This window comes from Pygocentrus nattereri, chromosome 2 (genome assembly GCF_015220715.1).
Source record: "Pygocentrus nattereri isolate fPygNat1 chromosome 2, fPygNat1.pri, whole genome shotgun sequence".
NCBI lineage: Eukaryota > Metazoa > Chordata > Actinopteri > Characiformes > Serrasalmidae > Pygocentrus > Pygocentrus nattereri.
This window is the reverse complement of record NC_051212.1, coordinates 8978941-9005191: the sequence shown is the minus strand read 5'-3', so window position 1 is coordinate 9005191 and position 26251 is coordinate 8978941. Positions and strand designations below refer to the sequence as shown.

The following is a 26251-nucleotide window of genomic DNA, read 5'->3' as shown; positions in this document are numbered from 1 at the left end:
TATATATATATATATAGAGAGAGAGAGAGAGAGAGAGAGAGAGAGAGAGAGAGAGAGAGAGAGAACCATATACAGCACATTCTCCATCAATCTGAAGAACAATTTCACTATGCAAAGAACCAATTTAGCATGTACAGGGTTGTTTGAGTGGTTCTATATGGAACCATTGCCTTTATCAGGGCATAAAGAACCATCTGTACGGGTAACGATGAGAGTTAAGTGATACTTTTTAAATCCCACCCCTGCATTTAACCCATCCGTGAAGTGAAACACCACATACACACTAGTGAATACACACACACTAGGGGGCAGTGAGCACACTTGCCCGGAGCGGTGGGCAGCCCTATCCACAGCATCTGGGGAGCAGTTGGGGGTTAGGTGTCTTGCTCAAGGACGCCTCAGTCATGGACTGTTGGAGCTGGGGATCAAACCGGCAACCTTCCGGTCACAGGGCCAGATCCCTAACCTCCAGCCCACAATGAGTGGCCCCCACAGTTCATTAGTTAATTTATTCGTTGTTTTAAAGGCATTAGTTCCAGGCATTAGGCTTGTTTTGGAGCCTCAACTCAACTGAGCCCCAAACTTTTATTTTGTCTTTCTTGTGTTTACGGTCAGTGGTTTTGAGTAAGGTGCGCCAACGTTCTGGTCACGTCACGGCTTTCCTGCGATCTCATTGGCTGAGCGAGTCGCTCGGCCGGGGCTGCGCGGCGCTTTCACTTGTCACTTGTCCACGTAACCAGCCGGAGCTCGCTCCTCTGACAGACTTACCTGGACGCCCAGAGAGCCGGAGAGGAGGACAACGCACAGAATACCAACAACTCCGCTTAAGAACTGTGGGGCGCCGCTTTTGGGCTGTAACTCACCTGTCGGGATTCATATTTTCGGAAGAAAGGAACCGCAGCAGCGATGTCGTTGCTTTCCGCGTTTGGTCGATAATGAAGAGGCTCGAGTTCGCGCTGTTTTGTCTCAGCCTGGTACTGCTGTGTTACTGGTGAGTGGATTCACCTGTAGTCCACTTATTATGAGATTACATCTCGACAGTGCCAACTTCTTGTTCGAATTTCTCCGGTCCACCTTAAATGGTGCAGCTGTTCCAGCAGTTCGCCCGAAGCGCCGGAATGAAACTGCTGCACCATTTAAGGTGGAACGGGGAAATTCGAACAAGAAGCTGGCAAACTCCTCTAGCAGGTTATTAGATAATGTCAGTGGCGGTGTCTCAGTGTCCCTGTGCGTTTGACTGCTTTCATTAAAGAAATAGGTCTTAATAATATTAATTATTATTACTGTTATTGAACATATTTCAGCTAGCTTACGTCAGGTTCGCTCCCTCCTATAGGTTCTAGGTGGCTAGCTAAGCTAAGCTAACCGACACTCTTTTCGACAGTTTGTTCGTTTAAGCTGCTGGGCGAACCTGAAATGTGTCTAAATACTCTTCACCAGCCCTGATATTAATAAATAAGGCGTGTTTATTAGAAATATTTAATATATTAGGACAACGTCAACTGCCCAGCCAGGTTAGCCAGCCAGCTAGCCTGACCGGCTAAGCTAAGATAAAAAGCAGGCTGGTGTAAACAAACGTTAGTGATGTGATGCCTCAGGAGACAGAAGCAGCACTTTTTTAGCTCTAACGTGCTAGATAACTGGTCAGTTCGTAGTTGCCGTGCTAGACCTTCTGTTCGCCCAGGTTCCTTCAGACTGCTGGGCTTTGACGCAGTTGGAGAGGTGGTTGGTTGACTTCAACAGGTGGCTCCACAGTGCAGCTGTATCGCTGCAGAACCGTGACAGTAGCTGCGCTCTTAGACAGATGGTTCTTTGGTTGAAAGATCGGTTAGTGAGTTCTATGTAGAACCACTTCATACGTAAATGGCTCCTTGTGTGGTGCAGTGGTTTTTCAGGTGGTGTATAAGCGCCTTTCTTTTGAAAATGGTTCCATGTAGCGCCAAAAAGGTCCTTCTGTTGTGATTAAGAACCCTTTTTGGTGCTACAGCACACCATCCATCAGTCTGAAGACATATTTCATCATGCAGAGAACCATTTAAGCACGGAATGGTTCTGTGGGTTACTCATGATTCCAAATCGAGCCATGCCCTTTGCTGAAGAACCCCTGAAGAACCCTTGAGGAACCCTCTTTTTAAGGCCATGTCTTAGATGTGTAGCTTGTCCTGCACTGGTGTCACTGTCATTGACCAGCTTATATCTGTTATGATTAGAGCTGCATTGATAGTGATGCAGCTTAATAGTGATGCAGCTGTTCTTAATAAGTGTCAGAATGAGCTTTTAGCTCTGTAAACTGATGGAGTGTAGAGTCACACCCAGACAAAGTGCAGCAGAGGCGAAACCATATCTAATCTACGCCTACTCGTGCGTTGCTAGTCAGAAGTGCCATAACTGCCAACCCAAAGCACATTTCTGTTGCCCAGTGTAGAGGCATTCCTCTCCTGGCTGTTTCGGGATGCCTTGCCCTGCATACTGTCTGACTTAATTTAGCAGCTTCCTACACTCAGCAGGTAGAGTATTAGATTCACAGTGGTATGTTTATCTGAAGGGGAATTCCTGTCCATTAGAGCTGTTGCTCACAGCACACACTGGGTTTCAAATGACAGGCGCGTAGTGATTCAGCCTAATGGGAAATATCTCCTGAACATAGTGTTCGGTCTCCGGGCTGCACTGCTTAAGGCCAAAGAAATCTCTACGTCCAGTGTTTCTTCAGAAATCAAAGGTGTTCATTGGGCAGTTGCTGCAGAAACAGCCTCTACTGTTCTGGGAAGGCTTTACATCAGATGTTAGAACATTGCTGTGAGGATTTGTTTGCTTTCAGCCAAAAGAACGTTAGTGAGGTCAGATGTTGATGTTGGATGATCAGTTCTGGTCACTCTGACTCATCCTGAAGGTATTGGATGGAGCTCCATCACTTCAGAGAATGCAGTCCCACTGCTCCGCAGCCCAGTACTGGGGGGCTTCATACCCTTCTAGCTTGGCATTGGGCATGGTTACCTTGGGCACATGTGCAGCTGCTCCAGAGCATCCCGTTGTGTTCAGTGTGTCCATTGGTCAGTGCTTTGCTGTGGTGATTATACGAGCTCTGTGTGCGCCGCTGAACACCTGTGTCAGCAGTGGGTGAACCGTAAAGCAGCTGAAATCACAAGTAGACGAGGTGTCTGGATATTTACTAGTGAATGTGGCTCATTTCAACTCGTTAATTCTCCCAGGTATTAATTTCTGCCGGTGTTGCGTAGTTCACGCTGTAGGCCAACGTTTCAAAGGTTAACTAACAGCTCACACGTGTGTTGGTGACATCACATTTGTGTTGCAGTCTGGTCAAAAGGTGGACTTCATCCGAGCTTGCGTCACAGAGTCAAGACAGTCCTTCCAGAAAAGCAGCTGATGTTTGGAGTGGGGGGGTGGGGGCTGCTTTGGAAGGAATGCCTCACTATGTGCAGCTCGCCTATTTGAGGCAGCCTGAGCTTAAACTGTGTAGCATAGACAGTTTGAGCTACTGAGAGGGTGATTTGTCCCGAGCAGCTGTCACGCAGAGCTGTTTTAGTTACTGCTTCTCCAGGCTCCAGCGTTTTACCTTTTTAGTTACGGCTTTAAGAGAGACTGCACTGCTTTGAATATGGCTGAAATGTGCTGAAAGAGTGTCGGGGCCCAATCTTGTTTCTTATTTTTATCCCTTCCCCTTGTTCTCGAGTGTCACCTTGCTCCTTGGAACTGACTTACTTGGGCTGTAGTTACATTAAGGGCATCATTTGCCTTCAAAGATTTGGGGATGTGACGATTATTATCGCCGCCTCCTAATTCGTCAGTGATTTGAAGCTGAAGTCAGCGGTTCTGACTGCTGAGGTGCCCGATTGTAACTGCTGCACCATTTAAGGTGGAACAGGAAATTTAGCTGGCAAGCTACCGAGACATCAGCTGCAGCTCTTTGAAATGACATAACTAAGATAATACAGTGGTTATTGTATCTTTTTTTTTTTAATACCACTTTTGTGAGAGAAAACTTAAAAATCTTGTCATACAGCATTTTGAAAAGTGGCCTGTACGGGGTGATGTAGTTAACTGTAAACCTGTTGTGGATCCTTTCCAGGCACCCTGTTCAACATGGCCTTTGCTCGGAGCAGAATAAACCTGACCCACAGAATCAAGCACCGACCACACAGGACATCACAGAACAGCAGGATGAGTCCAAAGAGAAGAAGGGGAATGACCAGGTACACAAGCATCTCTGAGATACATATGTTCATGTACACATACCTGTGTACAGATTTGAGAAGCAAAGCTATTATTAGGCTCCCTTTTCTCTCTGAACATTAACATGGAGCAGTAGAATATCAGGCTTGAGTCTTCAAGCTGTGCCTGTTATAAATATCATTAAAGCTCTTTGGATGAGTTGCTGTTGTAACACAGATTTTGATCTCAGTCTTTTAGCTTTGGCTTTCTGATGCAATACGCAGACTTTTCATTCGTGTTTATGCATTTTTGTGGTTATTAAGCAGGTCTTTTTGGATCCAGCTGACCTTCAGACTGCGGAACACAGTACAGAGACGGACGTAGGTCCAGTAGATGAGCTACAGACGCAGGAAACTGGGCTAAAGGAGAAAGATGAAAAGGTACTGCCATATTGGGTTTGACATTTACTGACAAGGATTATCCTTGTGATCTTCTTCCCGCTCTTTGTTCCCAGAAGAATGTCTGAATGTTTGCCTTTGGATACCGTGATTACACATGGTAAAAGCCCTGTAAGCCTTTGGCTCCTCACTACAGCAGCATGGTGTTTTATGTCCACTGCAAAATACCCCTTTATATCTCACTAAGACATGTAAGAGACACTTTTCACAGATTAAGTCTAGACTTTAGAATTTCAGGAATATGATGAATGAGTCCAAAGAGAAGGAATGACCAGGTACACAAACATCGTTGATGTTGATATGATCTGCATTTTGTGTGTCCAAGTCTATTATTTTCGCAAAATATGTTATAATTAGTACATGGCGTATATCAAGTTATTCAATAATACCTTTTTCATTTTAACCATGTTTTAATTTAAATATTTCTTTGATTTATGATGCTTTTTAAAGTTTAATTTTAATTGTGTTTGTATTCTCTCTTTTAATTAAGCATTTTGAATGACTGCAATGTATTAAAGGTGCTATATGAATAAACTTGCTTTGCCTTAGATGAAACAATGTTCAGTGCATCGGTATAAAACTCGTATTAGTTTCTTTTTGCCTCCAGAAGTCCAAAATGTTAGGTGGAGCAACCATGTAGCTGTATATGCTGAATTAAAAAAAAAAAAAGTAATTTAGTTGAATAAAATTCTAAATAAAATATTTGGCATATTTTTTCAGAAAGTTTTTAACTAAAAACATACTGCAAAATAAGGCAACTTTAAAAGTGCTCAGCTCACTGAAAAAAGTGCTCAGCACAACAAAAAGACTAAGAACTTTTATTTTGACTTGCTTTTACGAAATAGCTGCCCGAGTATTGCATTATAAAGAATCCCTAGGAATCCCCAAGTGACCTTCAATTGAGTTCAATTCAGCTTTATTGTCATTATACAATACAGGGTAGTACAGTATAACAAAACACTATCGGGCTAACGTTCCAGTGCAGTAGTAAAAGATGCATAGTGAACAGTGCAAAGACAAAAGACAGTAAAAGAGACAAAATGTGCAGTCAGTAGGTACAGGTGTCAAACGTAGACAAGATGTGCATAGGCACATGTTATAGGTGTGTTGGACGTATAGACAGTTAGTGCACAGTCAGATATGGTGCAAGTTTTGTAAAAAAAAAAAAAAGAAAAAAAAGTGATTCTTGAGTCGTGGATAGAATGGTTCAGTTAACTATGTGAGACGCTCTGACCTCAGGAAAATTCAGAAAATTTGTAATTATTATAGTAATAATTATTTATTTGTTTCTATGGGTGTCTAAGTAGATTCCCATTTAATTTAAAATTAGTGTGAAAAGTCAGGTGGCAGAACCGGTAAGCCAGATGGTGGAATCAGACCAGCTTTAATGATTGAAATAGGCAGTTAAAAGCTTTGATAAAACAAACGACATTTAAGATATAAAATGCGTATAGATATAAATGCACATTTATGCAGATTTTAATATTTTTTAAAAAGCGTCATTTCGGAAACCTTATTTGTCATTAACCCATATATTTTGCAAGCTTTGTCACAAAGAATAGACTTTACAGGATCTTAACCCCGTAATCAGAGATCACACTCAGCCTGAAAATGTGTGTTAGTACACCCTTTGTGACCTTGAATATGCCTCCAGAATCTGGTGGTGCTGCGTAAAGTTGAAACCTCTGTTGTTTTAAGGATTTACAGGTGGGTGGGACCACAGCAGAGTCTGTTTTGACCTCAGAGTCTTCAGTACCTGAGCAAGATTCACAACACAATGCACCAGAAACTTCCATTCCCCAAGAGCAGACCACCGACCTCTCCCCTGTCCCTGCTGAGTCTGTAACTGCTCCTCAGCCTGCCTCCGTCTACGAGGGACTGTCCTCCACTACCACTGCCTTACCTGGACCAGCTCCCTGCAGGTCAGAGGCCTTTCAGAGCACTGAGGAATTCATTACAGAAATGACCAGGAGATGAACTGGTGACGGCTGAGGCATCTGCCTCTTTAATGTTCTTTTAAATACCAAAGAGATGAGTTTCCTTAAGTTATCCATCGAGATACCAGACAATGATCTGAAAGCCACTGGTCAGGTTTTTGCTTCTGGATTGCATTAAATCCTAAAATCTCGCAATTTCATCAGCTATTGCACAGATTAATTTTAATCCGTAAAACCAAATTCTGGCCAAATTATGTCTGAAAATCAGATCCTGTGAATTTCACATCATTCTCAAGTTATTGTTTCGAGACATCTTTGTTTACTCCGATGCTTTCATTTTGCTCCTGCATCCGACCGGAGAGATGTGAGTCACAGGATTTTCTTTCTCTTCACAGTGGTGGCGATGACTCCTGCACCTCTGCTTCCATTGCTGCTGTCTCCACCACGGCTGCTTGTGAGGCAGGGGACAATCCTTCATATGTTGTGGACCTTACCAGGTATGACAAGTAATGTGACACCTACTCTTCACCCAGTTATTAGGTGATTCATGACATGAATCGGATGCTGAGAATGTGAGCTTCTTCATTTGGTCACAGCTTCTGCAGGTCTCCTGAAATGGCAGTGGATGCTAGCATTTGTTAAGCCCTTTCTGTTTTTGTGGAAGTTATTTGATGGATTTTAAGATAAAGTAGCCACATTTCATCACTTAACCCAGTAGCCAGATTATGGCACAAGAACATGTAGATTTGTAGCATAGGTTACGCAACACTTGTTCATCATTCAGATGATGAAGCACTTTCCAGTAACACTTAATGCTTATTACAAAGGGCGCATCTGTCATAAAGGCTACTTTAGCTGGCTTTGATCAAAAGATAAAATAAGATAAGATGCGTTTATTGTCGTTGCACAGTGTACAACGAAATTGAGCAGCAATCCAACGGCACTTCCTACATACAAAACAATTTAAACATAAGGCTGAAATATATAAAGTGCAGATTTAAGGGGAAAAAAGTATCAAAAATCTAAAATATAAAGAAAAAGGACTATAAAACTATATATTCTAAAACAGTCAATAGACAATAGACAGGTGAGGTAGCAGTTGTAGTTGCACATTCCTTGGACAGCTTATATATTATATAATATTGCACAGAAAGAGTACAGATTGCACTCTCGAGAACAAAGAAAGAGAAACAAAGAAATTTGCCAAATGTAACCGTTATAAATACTGACGCTTATTGAATCAAGCATTTATAAACAGTTACGAAGGGTTATGTCAGCTTTCGTGACAAGCCACTTTCCTTTTTCTCGATATGACGAAAATGTATTGACAATTCTGTAAAATAGTACAGAGGGAAAGCCGGCAACTAGCAGTTTAATTTGTATTACATTTAGTCTGATTTGTGGCTAGTACTGTTGGTCTTTGTTGAAAACATTCATTTAACCAGCTTCCTTTTTTTTCTCTCTTGTTTGTGTATTGCAGTAGTCTTCCCATGGTGTTGGAGACCAGCACACCTGGAACAGGGAAGGGTACCAAGGCTAGTTTAGACAGAGTAAATCAAGGAACTAATGTTTCCAGCCTGCCGAAAGACCCGGTAAGCCCTCCCAAAGGACTAAACTGACGAACATTTAAAAGAATGTGGTCCAAAAATTCAAACGTCAAAGTCAAAAAATACCAATATTTTAGAAGTCATAGTAACTCTGGTGTTTTCATCACTCCAGCGGGCTTCTATTCATTCTTGCTCATTTGAATATTTTTGGCTAGACTGCCTCTATATATAAATGAAATATCAAGACAAAGCATAAAATATACATTTTCCCTTGTGGATGTAGCTGGGGAGTTGGAGAAGATCATGATTTTTGATAAGCAAAGACATCTTTACATATATTATATTTATTATTTTATATATCTTTTTGTTTTTTTTGTGTTTATGATCAATGTGAGTAGCCTAACTTGCTCAACTTTAACATTCAACAGAACGTCCACGCCACCACAGAAACGGATCCATCAGTTCCCAACAAAGACCAAGAAGACATTCCTACTTTTGATGAGTGGAAGAAGATCATGTTGGAGGTGGAGAATGAAAAAAGTAAGTTGAGTTGGTGGTCTCGATTAATAGAGACATCAAAGATATTATTTGTTCACATCAGTCAATGTTTTCTAGACCTTCCTCATGTGTATCAAGGGGTCCAAATCCTACATTTGTTTTGTGTTTTATTTGTTTCCTCCTCTGAAAGAATTATGTGCATTTTATGCGCATCATTCATTTTATATGATCTTTTTCCAACCTTCCAATTCCAATGTTTATCCGTTAGAATTAGATTTGCTGCTGTTTTTGTTTGCTGTGCCTTTAAGACTGATATGTAAATGACCTCTGTTCTGATCGGCTGCCCTGTATTATGATCCATTCAGAAAAAAAGTTTGAACCAAAACACTCTTTAAAACTTCATTATGAATGGAAGATAAACTGCTGTAGGCTAAAATAAGCCGTCATATGGGTGTTGGTTTTCGTGACGTTAGAGAAACATTGAATTCGGTACAGCCTGTTTTTTCCGGCTGAGATGGGGGGTGAACAGTACCTTTTGAAACTATAACAGTTTTTTTACATACTACACTTCTGGGCAAGAAAATGGGCCAATCTCAAAAAAGTGGAAAACATTAAGCTTTTAATGATTTGAACAACAAATCATTAAACAAATGGATAAAATGATTTGATATGGTACAGCTTTTGTCTTGTAAGTCTTGTGTGTAAGTGCACAAGTCAGTGGTTTTCCACTCAGCACTGACAGCTTCAAGCAGTTGAAAAACATTGCTGAGCTAGTTTCTGTTCAGTGTGAGACCTAAGATTCTGTACAGGGTTTAAATCTGGACTCATACCAGCCAAAACCATCAGTAAAAACCACTACATTCTGGACTTAGCCCATTTTTTTGCCCAGGAGTGTAGAACAAACACCTACTTTCACGAAAGTGAGGGGAAAATAAGTTTTCAGTTATGATATAAGCCATTTAAGTGTCTGTCTGAATGTGGACTGCATTACTGAAAACGCATTCATTTGCCTCTATCAGGTCAAACCACGCACACGTCCTATAACGCCGGTTCCAGCACCGTTAAGAAAGTGCAGAAAACTACAAACTATGCCTCAGTGGAATGCGGAGCTAAGATTCTGTCCTCTAATCCTGAGGCAAAGGTACCCAAAACCACCTCATGATATTGCGTAATAGAGTTGGTAGTGGCTTACAGTGATCATGCTACATTAATGAATGTGAGAAGGACTTTTGCTGCTAAGCGTGGTCTATCAACTTGAAGAACAGTTTTTATTTTACTATTTTGCACATTTTAGAATAATAAAGATTATTATTATTATTATTATTATTATACTTAATCATTATTAATGAGTTAGAGTAATAAGGATCAAAAGCAGTGAAATAGATCATATGGAATTATTTAATTGTCTTCCTCCTCTTGTCAGAAGGCAATTGATTAGTGAGGACACACAATTTTATTGAGAGACACACAGGATGATCTAATGATCATTGGTCAAGCTCTAAATTTTCCATAGATGGATTTCTCTGAAGTTCCAAATGCATGTTTATAGTTGTCTCATCGGATTATCAGATTATTAAAATCAGAAAGAAAAACATACAATCATGTGTCTAAACTTTTGTCTGATAATGATGTGGATGGATGGATGGATGGATGGATGGATAATTTATGTATTTGTTTATTTAGAGCACTTCGGCCATCCTGATGGAGAACATGGATATGTACATGCTGAATCCCTGCAGCAACAAGATATGGTGAGTCTAACAAGCATTCAGTATGAACCTGTTGCAACCACTGCCGTGTGAATCAGGGCCTATACGCTGTTAAAAATAAAGCTGTGCAGGTACATTTTTTTGTTCATCAAGGTACAAACAACGTACATACTACTTCTGGCGCCGGCGAGAGCGGCAGCCTGTTACAGCAGCTCCTTGTGAATTTCCCCGCTGTGGGACTAATAAAGGGTTATCTTATGGTACGACAGTGGTTTTAAGGTCTGGTTCTGTACCTTAAATTATGTGTTGCAGGTCAAAAGTACATATTTGTATCTTTCCATAACCGAATGTTTTAAAACATAACAATAAATAAAAAGCCTGGAGACGAGACGGGGTGTGTGGGGTCAGTACAACGTAGACAATATAGTTTCAATGGATTTTGGTACAGTTGTGTTCCCTGACTAAACGTACTGACTTGAGGGAACCACGTCAGTGGCAGGAGGGGTCCTGCCCCAGTCTTTTTTCTGGGAGTCTGTCTCTGTACTTACTTATTGTATCTGTACTGACCTGTAAATGCAACAGCCCTAATACAGAATGGAGACAGAAGTTAACTGAATCTTCTTCTTGCTTCCTTAACCCTGCTCACCACACTTCACTCTTCTGGTCACTCTGATCTTTGTTCCTGTTTTCTTTTTCCCTCATCTTTCCATCACCTCTCTTCCATAGCTCTTCCACTTCTCTCAACCATAGCATCCACCTTTTCTTCAAGTTCAACCATTCTGTTCCTCTCTGTGCACCTCCAGGTTTATCATTGAGTTGTGTCAGCCCATTCAGGTGAAGCAGCTGGACATTGCCAATTTTGAGCTCTTCTCCTCGACCCCCAAAGACTTCCTGGTCTCAATCAGTGACAGGTCAGAACATTTGCTTACAAACAGAATCGCTTTTATATTGCCAGTTTAATACTGACCCACAGATGAATTGTAGTGAGTGTACACATGTAACAAATCAAACAGGCTAAGCCAGTACAGTCAACTGTTAAATGTTCAAGAGAAAGTTTAATTTAAGCTCTTTGTGCCTCGGACCATTTGATTATGGGTTACAGCTGTTAATTACAGTGGTTGTAAGTACAGAAGGCGCTAATGTAATGTAATGTCAGCGTTTTTGATAAATGGTGCTGCTGTTGGAGTTTTACTGCATGCTGTATGGTGGTATGGTAGCTGTATTTGATCTCATATCTGTTGAAACCAGATGTTCTGTTTCTTCTAGTTACGGTTATAAGCCGCTTTTACGTCTGTTTTCATCATTGTAATCTAGAATCCCTTTAAGAGGCTGTATCAGAGAAAGTATTTGTGTTGTTAGTCTTTATATAATCCACATATTTATCCCTGATGTTACATAACCCTTAAACAAATATTTATTTATTCAGTATAATTATTCAGCATAATTAAAAATATTGGTATTTGGTATTTTGTGATTGGTCTCTATTGTATTATCCACAGATATCCAACCAACAAATGGGCCAAGCTTGGGACCTTTCATGCTCGTGACGAACGAACAGTTCAGAGTTTTCCACTGGATGAGCATTTATACGCTAAATACGTCAAGGTATGTGGGGAGAGTTTCACACAGTTTCTACACACCTTGGTTGCAAAAGAGTTGGGGCTGTATGTGAAATCCTAATAAAAACAGAAGGCGATGATTAGTAAATTTAGGTTGACCTTAAAAACCATATATTTGTTTTTTTTATGTAAATATATGCTCATTTCAAATGTGATTGCCAGCCACGTGTTTTAAAAAAAATAGGATAGAAGCCATCTGTCTGTAAAGCATGCAGCATTTTTGTTGCAGCTGTCATGTTGAAATAATAAAGGACATCCCTGAAAATTAGTCATCTAGAAGGCATCATATGTTGCTCCAAAATGTGTATACATCTTTCATCTTAAATGATGCCACAGATGTTTAAGATACCCATGTCATGGGGACTAATACGCCTGCATACAGTGACCGGCCCTAGGCTTTTGAACTTTAAGCTGGTAACAGTTTGGTCTGGGTTTCCCTCAAAGCATCTTATCACAAGGATAATTCTTAAATGGAAAGAGCATCACACTGAACACTCTGTCTGCTAGTTGATGATCTTAACACTAAGATGCTGTTGGGTAACTAGGCCTTGGATGGTCCTTTTCTTCTTTGGCTTGGAGAGCTCAATGTCCATTATTTCTGTAAACAGAAATCTCGAACACAACTGTTGGATTGTTCGCCTTTTCTTAATGTTCTGTCTTAAACTGTTCCTGTACCAACTTTTTTGAAATGTGTTACAGGCATTAGTTTTATAATTAGCGTATATTTAATATATTACTATTTTTATATATTTAAAATAACAAACAAACAGTAAAGTTAATGAAGATTAAAGGTATTGTCTTTCTACAGTTGTTGAAATGTAGGCCAGTTTGAAATTTACCATTCACTGCTTTCTTTTGGTATTTGCATTGTACATATTCACCCAGAACATTTTTGCGGCATTTGGCAGACACTCTTATCCAGAGCAACTTACAATTGAAAATAAAGTTTTCCATTTCCAGGATAGTTTCTAAACAAGTTGTACTTCTTAATTTATATTCACAACACAAATTAGTTTTGAGTAGGCGTGTTGGTTTAGGATCAATTTATATTCCCTTGGTGTGAAAACAGGATGCTTTTGTCAGTGTTCTTGTGAATTACATGCTTTCAGCTTGTTTCCTTTCCCAGCTTGTTTTTTCTCAACCTTTTCTCTGTTTTTCTCTCTTCTACTTCAGATGTTCACCAAGTACATAAAGGTTAGCCCCCCCCCCCCAACCTTTCTGTTAGATGTGCTTGGATGTGTGGGTGAAGAGACTAAGGGAGGTTAGGTAGAAGATACAAGAACATAGTCACAGTGGATCTTCTGATTAGCAGTGAAAGATCTCTGACCATCTAGCGGTCTCTATAATATGTATACTACGCAGTGGTCACCAACCCTCCTCCTAGAGATCTACTTTCCCTCGTAGTTCATTTCAACCATAGTTTAGTCCTGCGCCCATCCCTCCATCCTCCACCACAAACGTGAATGCATCTGATTGAGTTAGTCAACTGCTAAAGGTAATTAACTCCACAAGAAGGTAGATTTCCAGGACCAGGTTGGCATCCACTGCTCTTGAAGGTTCCAGAAGATAATGGTGTGCAGCTCGTACTCTTGTGCTGAAGTTATTTCCCACATGGGGTTCTTGAACTGAGCACAACAGTGCAGTTTGGTGTTGAACAATTAAACCTGGCAACATCCTCTGATGGGGAGCAAAAATGTTGTTGAGGAAAATCTGGTACCACTTTACAATAAGAGTGCCCTTATATGGGATATGTAAGTTATTTAAAACGAGTCTGTAAATGATTATTAATTAAATCATAAAAATCGGATGAATATGAATATCTGATGAAGCTGATGGAGAAGACAGAGTAAGATTAAGTGACCCTTATTAGTCCCACAACAGGGAAATTTCACCTCCGCATTTAACCCAACCATGCAGTGAAACACCACATACACTCTAGTGAGCACGCACTAGGGGGCAGTGAGCACACTTGGGTGGGAAGCCCAATCCACAGCACCCAGGGAGCAGTTGGGGATTAGGTGTCTTGCTCAAGATCTGAGGCAAGATCTGAGGTTTATCAGATGTTGGTTCACTATTTTCCAAGCAACAGGTCATTGTCACCCATTTTCTTTGTTATAACTGCTTATTCATCATTTTAAAGGTGTTTATAACCTACAAAGTAATCATGAATGAACGTTTATTAAAACCCATTTATAAACCCTTGATAAGAGTAGTCTCATTGTAAAGTGCTACCCCAAATATTAAATGAATTATCAAAGGAAGCCCCCCCCTCCCCAAACTTTATGTAGGGAATTACTGCTGATTAGTTTGAAAATGCCTGTTGCCCTTTACATAGTTTATACATTTCATGATGAATGGACTAAAAGAAATGACCCAAAATGACTTGGAAGAAAGTCTGGTTCCTTTGACTTAATTAATTAATTAACGTAGAGTAAGTTTTTTACCTTCTCCTGTAAAGGTACCATTTTGGAGGTTTTCTTCCAATAACAGCGATATTCTTTGGCCAGGGAATTATTTCACACTGTGCTTTCAATAAGAGATCAGTTCTGAATTGCTTGCTCACGATCACAATCTACTGGACACTTTAAGAGCCCTTTAGTAGAAATGACTTCTTAGCATGTAGTGCAGATGGAAATTATGTCTGTGGTAACACATGACCACTAATTCCTTTGTGCATGCAGACACTGGTGCGTGGGCATTGGATACCCGTACTTACAGACTTGAGTGTTAAACTAACATTGTGTTGGACTGGGCTTATCTGAGCTGAATCTCATAATAAAGGGCCCATATCTTGGCAGACAAAACGAGGTCATTTACATATATCAGTCTCAAATACGGTAACAAAAGCAGCCTAAGCAAACCTAAGAGATAAAGAGAAAAACTAAGAAATATGTCGGATGTGGGCTCTTTAATGTGTGGCACCAGAAGGTGAAGGGTACTTGAATTCCCCACTTAACATGTTTTAACTGCTACGCTCAGTTGGGAAACTTAAACGAGCTGGCAATGAATTTGCTGGTATTTAGACCTGCAGAGACAAATGTTTTTCTACGGATCTTGTCGGAACGTCTGGGTAAAGGCCTCATTTCCAAATGAATCAAGGTGCTTGGCCTTTTAATGCTATGTGTGTTACAGAATGCTCGCCTGTTTATGGTTGTCTGTGTCCGTGGACTCGAGCTTGATTCCAAATGTTTGTGATTTTGTGCAGACTGTTTTGAAACCGAAAGAGCTTTTCGGTCTTTTTGTTGCTCCATCAGTCCCATCCCTACACCATACACATACCGATCACTTTAATTAAACCCTGCTACATAACACTGGCATAACCATGCCATAAACATGGGTTGGCAGATGTCATATGCTTCCATGAGTTCTCATAGTAGACTTTGATTAATATAACAGTGTTCTGTTACCATTTTTGGTAATTGTCATGACATATGCCATAATGTTTGGTCTTATTGTTATACTACGTTGATGGCATTATGTCAGTGTTATGTAGCAGGTTCTCCACTTTCAGCACAATGCCTCAGGGAGTCTGAATGTCCCTCATTATCTCTCATCACCTGACCTGACTAACACATCTGAAATTCGTCTTCCATCACCTTGAAACTAAATTATTCGGTTTGATTGCATTGTTTTCTCACAACTGGATCTCCTTAATGTAATATGAAATGGATCTTCTCTGTGGTCATATTTGCACATGATTGTAGGTGGAGCTGCTGTCACACTTTGGGTCTGAGCACTTCTGTCCTCTCAGCCTGATCAGGTAAGGTTAAAGGAGTGTTCCTCAAAAGTTGTTATAATATGATGCATCCTGATGGTAGTCATGTACACTGTATGGCCAAAAGTAGGTGGACACCTTACCAGCAAACCTCTGTGAGCCTGTTGGATTCCAAAACCATAGTGGCTATAACAACCTACACTCTCCTGGGACGGGTTTCCACAAGGTTTTGGAGTATGGCTGTGAGAATTTGTGCCCATTCAGTAGAAAGAGCGTTTGTGAGGTCAGGTACTGATGTTGGGTGAAAAGGCCTGGCTCACATTTGACCTTCCAGTTAATCCCAAAGGTGTTCAGTGGGGTTGAGGTCAAGGCTCTGTGGAGGCCAATGGAGTTGTCTTTTTATGCTGTAGCTATGACCTTACTCTTCATCAGAACACCTTAGGGACCAAACACATATTCAGAACGCGTTTCCACTGCTTCAGAGTTCAGAGGCGGCGTTGTTCTATACTATGCTATACTATACTATACTATATCTATACTGCTCCAGTTGACACTTGGCATTGCGCATGATGATCATAGGCTTGTGTCCAACTGCTAGACCACTGATACTCATACCATGATGCTCTCTACATGCAATTCCTGTGCTGGTGTTCGCTGTAATGAGTGATGCAACAGAGGGTGGGCATTGTTTATGTGCTATGCACTTTAGCACTCGGCAGCCCTACACTGAGTTTGCCTGTTCTGTCTCTGTGGCTGAGCTGCTGTTGCTCTTAGATGCTTCTATTTCACAGTAACCACACTTACAGTTGACTCTGGTATATCTAGCAATGCAGAAATTTCACAAAACTGACTTGCAAAGGTGACGTCCTATAACTGTTTAAAATCACAGAGATCTTCATTATGATCCGTTCTACTGCCAGGGTTTGTCTGTCTGTGGAGATTGCATGGCTATGCACTTGATTGTATATGCCTGTTAGCAATGGGTGTGGCTGAAACACCCAAAATCAGTAATTAGGAGGTATGTCCACATACTTTTGGCCACACCGGGTATATTCATGGATTATAATTGTATAAAGTAGAATTTGCATTCAGTAATTCTCAGGCATTTTCAGGGTCCACCACAAGGTCCACGTTTTTGCTTTATCTTAGCTTCCAGCAGGCCTGATCCTAACCGTTAAGAATACCTGATCCAGGTGTGTTGAGAGCTAGGTTAGATCATAAATGTCACTATGCGCTCTGACTACTATTCTAGATAATAAGTTAGTCGACATGCTCTTCTCTCATATGACTGTGGAGCAAATAATGGTATTTGAGGTGTAGTTTATACTGCTGAACAGTAGTAAAGGGAAGACCCAGATTTCAGTCTGTACAGACAAAAGAAATATCTAAAGGGTTTGACAATGTATAGCTTGTAGAACAGTTATTGTAAAAGTGACCCCAGTAAATGTGGTTAGTGAGGAGATCTCTTTTTTTCCCTTTTTATCTCTGTATAGTTCTTTAATGTTAAGCTACAACGAAACACTAGGTAGGAGTTTTTCATAGTTGACTAAAAGCACAGCCGTCTAATTCAAGCAGTCTGCTTCCTTATCTCTACTAAACTACCTCATATAACTTTTAAAACCCCATTTATACATTTTCTGTATTGAACTATCAATCACATTTAAGCATTTTATCGCCCACTATTTGAAAGCATATACATACATAAGTTTCATTAGTAGTCTGATGCATTTTGCTCATGTCAATATTTGTTCCTCTCTCTTGTGTTTTAAGGGTTTTTGGGACGAGTATGATGGAGGAGTATGAACTAAATTCTGAGCCCTCTGAAAGACTCAACTTTGAAGATGAGGACTATGGTGAGGGGCTGTTAACTGTATAGTTGTGTGCATGACCGTGATCAGGAGAGTCTTTTCAGTCATACACATTTCTGTTTATAGCATGTAGTGATGTACCTATTTTAAATGGTAGTAGCTATTTGTAGTTGCTTGTAAGATATTGGTATTACTGTTTAATTTCTGATTTTTCTCTTAACCTGTAGATTACCCTCCTGGATATCTGCCCTCAGATGACAAATCTTCAAAGAATCTGATTGGGTCTGCTAAGGGTAAGTTTCATTGAGTTTCATGGCATTCCTGTCCTTGCTCATTTATGGTTTGAGAATTTAAATCTGAAAATTGCATGTGTTTTGACTAACATGCCATATAATGTTACTATTTGCCATGAACCATGGTAGAAATAAAGATATTTAGTATGAACCACTGTAGATAAAGTAATAAAATAAAACTAGCTACTTTACTTAACTGATAATGCCAAAACATAATGCATTGTAGCACAATCAAGTCATTGATTGACTATCTAAGCATTGCTTTTGTCATGTATCTTTTGTATGTATTTACAGATGTTATTCTTAATATGGTAAACAACATTGCTGCCAACGTGTTGGGTGGAAATCCAGAAGATGCAGCTAGGAGTGGAGGTACATCTGTGTATACATAGAGTAGACAGCTTCAAACACCTGACCCATACAATAAGCAGAGAATGTGAAATAATTGGTCATTAGATTTTAAAAGGTTTGAGACTTTGAGACAAAAATGTGTTTGTTTTGCTTCTTTCGGCAGGCAACTTTTCCTCCCTGAATCTGAATTTAACAGAAACATCAGGAACTCCTCAGACAGTTCCCCCAACCACCTCCTACGTTATGTAAGTACTCATGGCAATTAAGTGTGTTCAAAATAATTGATAACTGCATGGCAAAATGAATTACCAAAGAAAAGACTGTAAGGGAATTGAAGAAATGTTTTGGATGTTTATTAAACATTGCAGAAAGTACAGTACTGTTTAATTATACAGCTAATCAAGCCTGTTCAGTACTTAGTAGATGCATTACTGGGAATGTTTTGCCTTTCACATTTTACTAACCATAGCAAGGTTTCCATTTTTAGTATTTTATGTATTTTTTGCATTTCAAATAAAGAGTTCAAAATCATATTGTCCAAATTTCTACATAGATTTGCATACTTGCTTGAAGTATTTTATGACAGTAAAAATGAAACATCATAAATAACTATGAAAACTGAATAAATAATGTCAATGCAAGTTGAATTACATTGTATGACTGTTTGCCTGTTTCCGTTTTTGCCTGGCTATATAAATATAAAGGAAGGCCCTTGATTCTAGTGGCCTAATGAATAACTTGTTTTACATTTTAAAATACAGCCATAAAATTAAAATGTCCACAAGAAAATGCTCAACATTTTTTTTTTATGTAAACTCAGTTCATATTACTAAGAAGCATCATTACAAATGTGCCGGAGTTATTCTCTCATACATCATTTGCAAATTTTTTGTTATTAGCTTGAATTCAGTTCAACAGCTAGATCGATACCTGGTTGTTAAGGTAGGTTAAGGTAGGTTAAGGTAGGTTAAGGTAGGTTAAGGTAGGTTAAGGTAGGTGATACTTTTTTGATCCCACAAATGGGGAAATTCCACCTCTGCATTTAACCCATCCGTGAAGAGAAACACCACATACACACTAGTGAACACACACACTAGGGGGCAGTGAGCACACTTGCCCGGAGCGGTGGGCAGCCCAATCCACGGCGCATGGGGAGCAGTTGGGGGTAATAAATAAAGACTAATAGGGACAAATTAGCATTGTGCCATGCAAATGGATTTCCACCAGTTTCATTTGGTGTTAGGTGTTTTAATCTTTTGGGAGGTCTTCTGTCACTGCATTTGTCTCCTGTTATTCAGGTCAGAGACGTTAGAGCAGCACCAGCGGGACTTGAGTGAAATCACAGAGACAATTTCCATCACACAAGACACAAGAGATGCAGACCAGACGGTACCTGAACCCACAGCCTCGCTCTCAGAGGCTCCCTCCGCAACGCTGTTTATCCCAGAGTCCCTCACCCCAACTCCTCCTGATGAAGAACAGATAGTTACTCTGTTGCCCAAGGAGGAGGAGGACTCAGATGAACTACACCATTCAGAACAGCCATCCAGCTCCATACCACAGGAAGAGGAGCAGAAAGTGAAGTCAGAACCGTATCAGCAGTACTCAAGAGTTAAAGAGAGTAACAACTGCTGTGTGCTCTCTCTCGATTCATACTCTTGCGTTGTTTCTCTTAAAGAGTACCTCCTGCAGAGCTGCTTTCCACCACCTACTCTCCAGAAGAAGGAAATAAAGACAAAAAGTAAGATGTCAAAAGATTTGCAGTCTGAAGTTAATACATATTCACAGGAAGCACATGCTACAGTTCCAGTCGTGATCACATCGTCTCTGACACAGACGCCTACCACTTTGACAGTGGAGACGCCCTCCATCTCAGAAGATTCCACCACAGAAGTGTTAGTATCTTCTTTCCAGGAAAGAGAAAAGAAGCCTCAGGTCGGATCTCTTGAGCTTGAGCCTAGTTTGACCTCAGCCCTTCCAAAACCTACTTCCATGAATGCCCTTGCCTCTGAAGCCACTCATGCAATCGACTTTCTGGACTCTTTGGTCACAGAGCCACCTGAGGTCACCTTCCCTCACCAGGAGAAGACCAAGGAGAAACCAGCAGAAGTCAAGAAGACTCCTCTCCTTACTGAGCACTTGGAATCAGTTTCTACTCCAGTTTTAAAAACCAAAAGTGATGAGGTAGATCGTGACCAGAAGCTACCATCTGTTGCAGGAAAGTCCACCACTGAAATGAGTATCCTGTCCACTAGTATCAGACTGTCCAGCATTGTGGATCAGACACCACTTACTCGTCTGTCCACTCATGCAGATCAGTCCATTCCTCAGCCAACAAAGACCAGGCCTGCAGCCCCTGCTGGGTCACTGACAGCTGCTGCAGTAACAGAAGCTTTAGAGAGCTCAGTGGCTGCAGCAGAACCCAAAATTGAAGAGCTCCTTGAGGAAGCTGCTCTAGGAGGCCACGGGAGTAATGGACTATTAGGACAGCCATCCTCCTCAGACTTCTATGCTGAAATGCCCAGTTCCACAGATGCGCCGATCCATGGCTCTAACCAGAAGGAGTCGGTCTTCATGAGGCTCAACAACAGGATCAAGGCCCTTGAGGTGAACATGTCTCTCAGTGGGCGCTACCTGGAACAGCTCAGCCAGAGGTAACTACTGCTTTCACTGAATACTAGTTCAGTCATAAAGACAGCATATCAGACATTTGGTAACACCTAGCTCTTCAGAAGGCCAGTGCCTGATTTTTGTTCTTGATTTTCAAGAAATTAACTTAAGATTAACAAGGTTTATTTGGAGGAAAATCAACTTTTAACTTGGATGTAATGCCAAAGCATTTTTTCCCCTTGTTATGATGTCAGCACTCATCAGAGCTTTAATTGGTCCTGAAAGTTTGAAATTTCAAACCCAAATACAGCTCAGCAAAATTAATCAAGTGTTTAGTCTGAAACTGACCTTAGCTCAGAACAAAGAAAATTCTAATTAAAATTCAAGTAAATGAGAAACCAGACCATCAAACCTGCCTCCTGAATGTATCCTCACATTTGTAGTGATGGCACTGGTTAAATGATCATGTGATGATAACAATGGTTGTCTTTAGTTCACAGATAAATACAATTTTAAAATTATGTAAATTGATAATATAAAAAAATCAGCTGACCAAAATGTAGTCAGGCTGTGAGCACCTAGTTACTTAAACTCAAGCTGGACACACATTTGAGAAATGAAACCCAAACCCAACTAAACCTGGCATGAGCAGTTGGGTCCTTTTGAGTGCAGACAAATATTTCAAGCTCTAGCCATTACCAGAACTCAAAGCTTCCAGGGTGGTTGTACCTGTTTTAAGAAAGGGGGGCAAATAGTGTGTGCCAGAGTCCTGGAAAGGAGGCTCTGACCCACAGGTGAACCTGTTTGCAGCTGACTGTTAAGCGGATCAGCACCTCCAAGTCTGAATCTGTGGTCCTAGCCTGAAAAGGGATGGCATGTCCACTCCAGGTAAGGAGAAAGGTCCTGCCGCAGGTGGCATCTGGGGGTCTTGTTCACAAGGAATTGTGAGATCAGCTGAAGGCTGGGACTGGCAGCAGCAGTAATGTGGTCACAGTACCAGACTGGGTCTACATCCCAACCCTCACCTGATGAATTGTCATGAGCTTTGTGTAATTGAGAGGAGCCAGTTGAGGTTGTTCAGGCATCTGATTAGGATGCGCCCTGGACACCTCCCGGTTGAAGTTTACTTACTGGGACGAGACCCCGAGGTCGTCCAAAGAGATGCTGGAGGGATTATATCTCCAAGTTGGCCTGGGAGCGGCTCACGGAATGAGCTGGAGGAAGCTGTGGGGAACGGGGGCGCCTGGGATTCTCTGCTTTCCCAACTGCTACTACGACCATCTGGATTAAGCAGTTTATGATGGTGATACTTTATAGCACATCAAACTGAATTTCTCTGGTCTACAGCATTACAGGGTTTAGTGTTCTCCCTGTAATCACGATATGTATGCTGTGTTTTAGTTATCATTTCAGTGAGTCAGATTTCAGGTTATGCTGGTTTTGGCTGGTTTCATCACTAATCTTCTACATCACACCCTCATGGTTATAGTTCCCTGCAGGCTGTGTACGGAATGTCATATCACTCAAATATCTTAAAAATGGAAAGTGGTTTAGGATATAGGTTTTTAGAGGTGTCTATTTTAATCCTTCTTTTGCTAGTTTCATTCATTGTGGCTTTTTCCTCAGGTATCGAAAGCAGATGGAGGAGATGCAGAAAGCTTTCAACAAAACAATCATCAAACTCCAGAACACTTCAAGGATTGCTGAAGAACAGGTCAGCAAAAATCTGTATTATTGTATTTGTATATATGTATGTGTTTACTGTTCTCTGTAATGCTGTCCTGTTGATTGACTATCTTCTCTGAATCAGCTTTGGATAAACACACTGATACCTTTAAGCCTCGGTGCACTTAACCAAGAAGCTAGACCTGCATTTTATACTTTTAGCTTTGAAATCCTTTTGTCTTCCTTTGTTCCCTGTAGGACCAGAAGCAGACCGAGTCCATTCAAGTACTGCAGGGGCAGCTGGAGAACATGACTCAGCTCATTCTTAACCTGTCTGTGAGAGTGAGCCAGCTACAGAGAGAGGTAGGGACTCTCAATTTTTTATTATTTTTTATTAGTATTATTTTTATTTTTAGTGCCTGAGAAATCATGTGATGGAAAAACCCTTAAAAAGAAAAAAACCTTACATTTAACCCAGTTGGTCTGTCCTGTATGTTTATACTTAATTGTACAGTGAAAGCTGTAGCTTCTAGGCATATACATTTTAACGATTTTCAAATAAACATATTCAGATATCCAAATGAGAACATGTTAGTGTTATAACTAAAATGAGGGAAAAAAAACTAAATAATAAATAAAACATTGAAATTTTAACATTGGTTTATTCCTTTCTGCTAGCATGAGAGGGCCAATTTTGGTGGTTTACCTTAGTTTTAGTCATATCACTTAACATACTGGCAGTTGACCTACAAAATGATGGGAAACTGGAAAAATTTGTCACGTTTTTATCTAAAACGTTTCCATTTACAACTTCGACTCGTTTCTTTAATTGCCACACAAGATAAGACTTTCAGTAAAGGATGATTGTACCACTGTAGCACAGCTGAAAAATCAACAAATATTTATATCTTGAAGTGGGAGACCAAAAGTGAGGCTGCAGCTCATTTAGAAGATGCACGTTTTATTTCATTATTTATTTTATCAGTTAAATCTTATTTGACACATGTATTATTTGAATAGTCAGGTAACTTAGATAAGTTTGAACTGCTGTATATGTGAATAACCTAGTTGTTTCTCAGCTGGCACGTTTCTGAGAGTCTGAAGAGTAAATTCTGAGATCCCATCTAGTCTGTAAGGAACGATGTCTGAGCAGTGGTTTGTTCTGCAGGTGTCTGACAGGCACAGCTACCTGCTGTTGTCGCTGGTCCTCTGCTTTTTCCTTGGACTGGCCGTCTGCATTAATTTCTGTCGCATGTCGGCTGAGACTTTGTCCACAGAGCCTGACTCTGCTGTACCCAAAACCTACAGCTACTGCTGCCCTGACAGGTGAGCGTGTGCACACGCACATCCATACGTTTATACGCCTACGTGTGCTTGTAAACAAGCCAGTGTTGTTTTTTTTATGTTGTTTGGATTCAGCCTAATGCAGACATTCTCTTTATTTCAGAGTTTCATTTGACTATGAAGATGTGAGCCTAAAGCGTAGAGCATCGTATCCCTTCTCACAGTCATCACTGCAGATTTCAGCTGCTGAAGGTATAAATGCAGTATTTCAAGCAGGCCTGCAACAGAGATGAAAAGACTGCACTTCTACTGTAAATGAAAAATGTGTTAACACTGATTGGATTAAATGTACATTATACACTTACATCTCCGTAAGTAAATGTGGACAAAGTACAACACTTCTTAGAAATGGTCCTAGAAAAATACTACTTGAGTTAAAATACAAATATCTGTGTTAAGCACGTGTTTGTAAATGTACGTATGTGTTGGAAAGTAAACATACAGCTAGATGCTGTGGAATATTTTAACTATTTGAACTATTTTTAATAGAGATGTTTCAGAAATGTCTGCATAAGTGAAAATGTAAGATATAAATAACATAATTTGGAGTGGGTTGATGTGAAATTCTGAGTCCGAATTGTCCACAGTGGTGGTGATAGGAACCAGACATCTGTTGAGTTTAATGCCTCTAAAAGCTCCTTCATAGAAAACTATTAGATGAAATGGTTCTGAATACACTGCCTGATGTCTGAGATGATGTTTTATGATCATTTTGAAATAAGATTTTGGACTAAAACATGTTTTTAAAATATATCAATGGCAGAGAAATACGTAAAGAAGGAAAAAATTCCTTCTTCAGACTTAGCACTGTTTTTCCATTATGAACATTACATGAAATCAGAGACAATACATTTTTATACAGTGAATTTTCAGAGTGCTCTGAATGAGTTTGTTTACTTCTTAACCATTAAATTCTGCAGAGATTGTGAAAAATCAATAGAATTCCCCTTTAAGACAATCTGTGCTAACCGGAGTATTACACAGTGAAGTGAAAGTACTTTTGATATTCAAGTACATTTACTTTTTCTACTCTAGGCACTCTAGTACATACTCAAGAATACTTGTACTTTTATTTAAGTAATAGTTTACCAAGAGTATGTCTACTTTTACTCAAGTACAGGAGTGTTGTACTTTGTTCAGCCCTGTCTACAACCAATTTATCCATTTTCTCCAATTACATTAAATATAGAAGAAAGTAAACAAATGAAGTTTATTCATCTTAAACCATCGGTCACATGTTTGCTTGCCAGTGTTTATATTACATCATCCATTTATTTAATTAGTTTTAACATTTTATATGGTGCTTTTGTAGGTCCAAATGAAGCATATAATGTAGAAACTCACAGGAATACAACAGGGAATAAAAAGGTATGATGGTCATTTCTTTTCCTGGTGGATTGCTACAAAATGCTAAAGCGCAAGTCAGAATCCATCAATTATACTTACATATTTTTGCCCTGCTCTTTGTTGAAGTCCTTTTTAGCCCCTGCAGCTGCTTTTAAAGTCCCACAAGAACTTTGTGGCTGTTTTGTAGGTTGATGAAACCATTTCAAATATGAACTTTTCTCTTTCTCTCTTTTCCATCACAGAAAAAGCGATGTAAAATTAAATCCACCATAAAACCAGAGACAATAACTCCAGCTGTACTCTCCTCAATCCCTAATGGGAGACTGCAGAGTAACAGCCTCCCTCCTCAGGGCTTGGACTTAAAACTGTCATCCTGTGGCCCTGACCCCTCGCCCTTCACCTTCAGAGACCCTCCATCTGAGGGCAGCTCTGAGGCCTCTTCCCAATCAGACGATCCGTCGTTCTGCGGCATCTCCACCTGCGGCCGCCTCTGCGAGGGTCTCCCTCCTCCAAAGAGCCGCTCGGAGAAGAGAGCCCTCAAGCGGCGGCACTCCAAGCCTTCCTGCACTGTGGTCCAGCAACTCCTCCAGCCTGCGCAGAGCAGTGGCCCACTGGTGCGGCCTGGGCCCACCGTACAGGGTTTCATTAAGACCACCACAGAACTCAGTGCTGGCAGGGTTGAAGTCACCACCATCTCTGGACTCACTTGACTGAAACACTAACGCTGCTGATATCTGTAGGTACGGCTGAATGGTGGCTACTAGCTTTCTCTCATTAGCAGTGTTAGGAGTCTGTTCAGCTTATTACTCTAACTCCCGTTATAATACCATATTAATCCTGTGGATGAATGAAAACTGCCCGCGATTGCGGGAACCCAGAACAGGGTTGTGGACTCTGAGACAATCATCCACTCTTGTGCTAAGCACGGAGGGATCAGTCAAAGCTGAAAACATGACACACACATGATCAAACATGCCGCTACACTGCTACATGGAGAGGAATAATTTGCACACTTCATAATCTGGTTACGACCCGAGTAACAGTTCAGCTTCACTCAGTGATTTCTAGGCTTTTGTTTTTGAATGTCAATGAATGAGCTTTTGAAGTCAGAAACAACAGCAGGTTGTTAATGGATTGCAGATTATTTTTTGATAAAATGAATGGGAAAAACTCGCTTTCA

General features: G+C 40.5%; 1 protein-coding gene across 3 annotated transcripts; it reads left to right on the top strand.

Annotated features, from left to right (window-relative positions):
• The first annotated feature begins 705 nt into the window (after positions 1-705).
• Positions 706-26251, top strand: LOC108413146 (SUN domain-containing ossification factor-like). 3 transcript variants are annotated; one of them, XM_017685517.2, is made up of 24 exons: positions 706-991; positions 4088-4211; positions 4497-4610; positions 6327-6550; positions 6961-7062; positions 8046-8157; positions 8541-8652; positions 9630-9751; positions 10294-10361; positions 11123-11230; positions 11819-11924; positions 13112-13132; positions 15643-15698; positions 17424-17506; positions 17689-17754; positions 18049-18126; positions 18269-18350; positions 19404-20759; positions 22342-22429; positions 22639-22743; positions 23549-23706; positions 23828-23916; positions 25037-25092; positions 25314-26251. In XM_017685517.2, the coding sequence occupies exons 1-24, from the start codon at positions 936-938 to the stop codon at positions 25779-25781; spliced, it is 3954 nt and encodes a 1317-aa protein (XP_017541006.2). In that variant the 5' UTR covers positions 706-935; the 3' UTR covers positions 25782-26251. The 3 variants fall into 3 exon arrangements, with proteins under 3 accessions (XP_017541006.2, XP_017541005.2, XP_017541007.2); XM_017685516.2 differs by having other exon boundaries at positions 4494-4610; XM_017685518.2 differs by lacking the exon at positions 13112-13132 and having other exon boundaries at positions 4494-4610.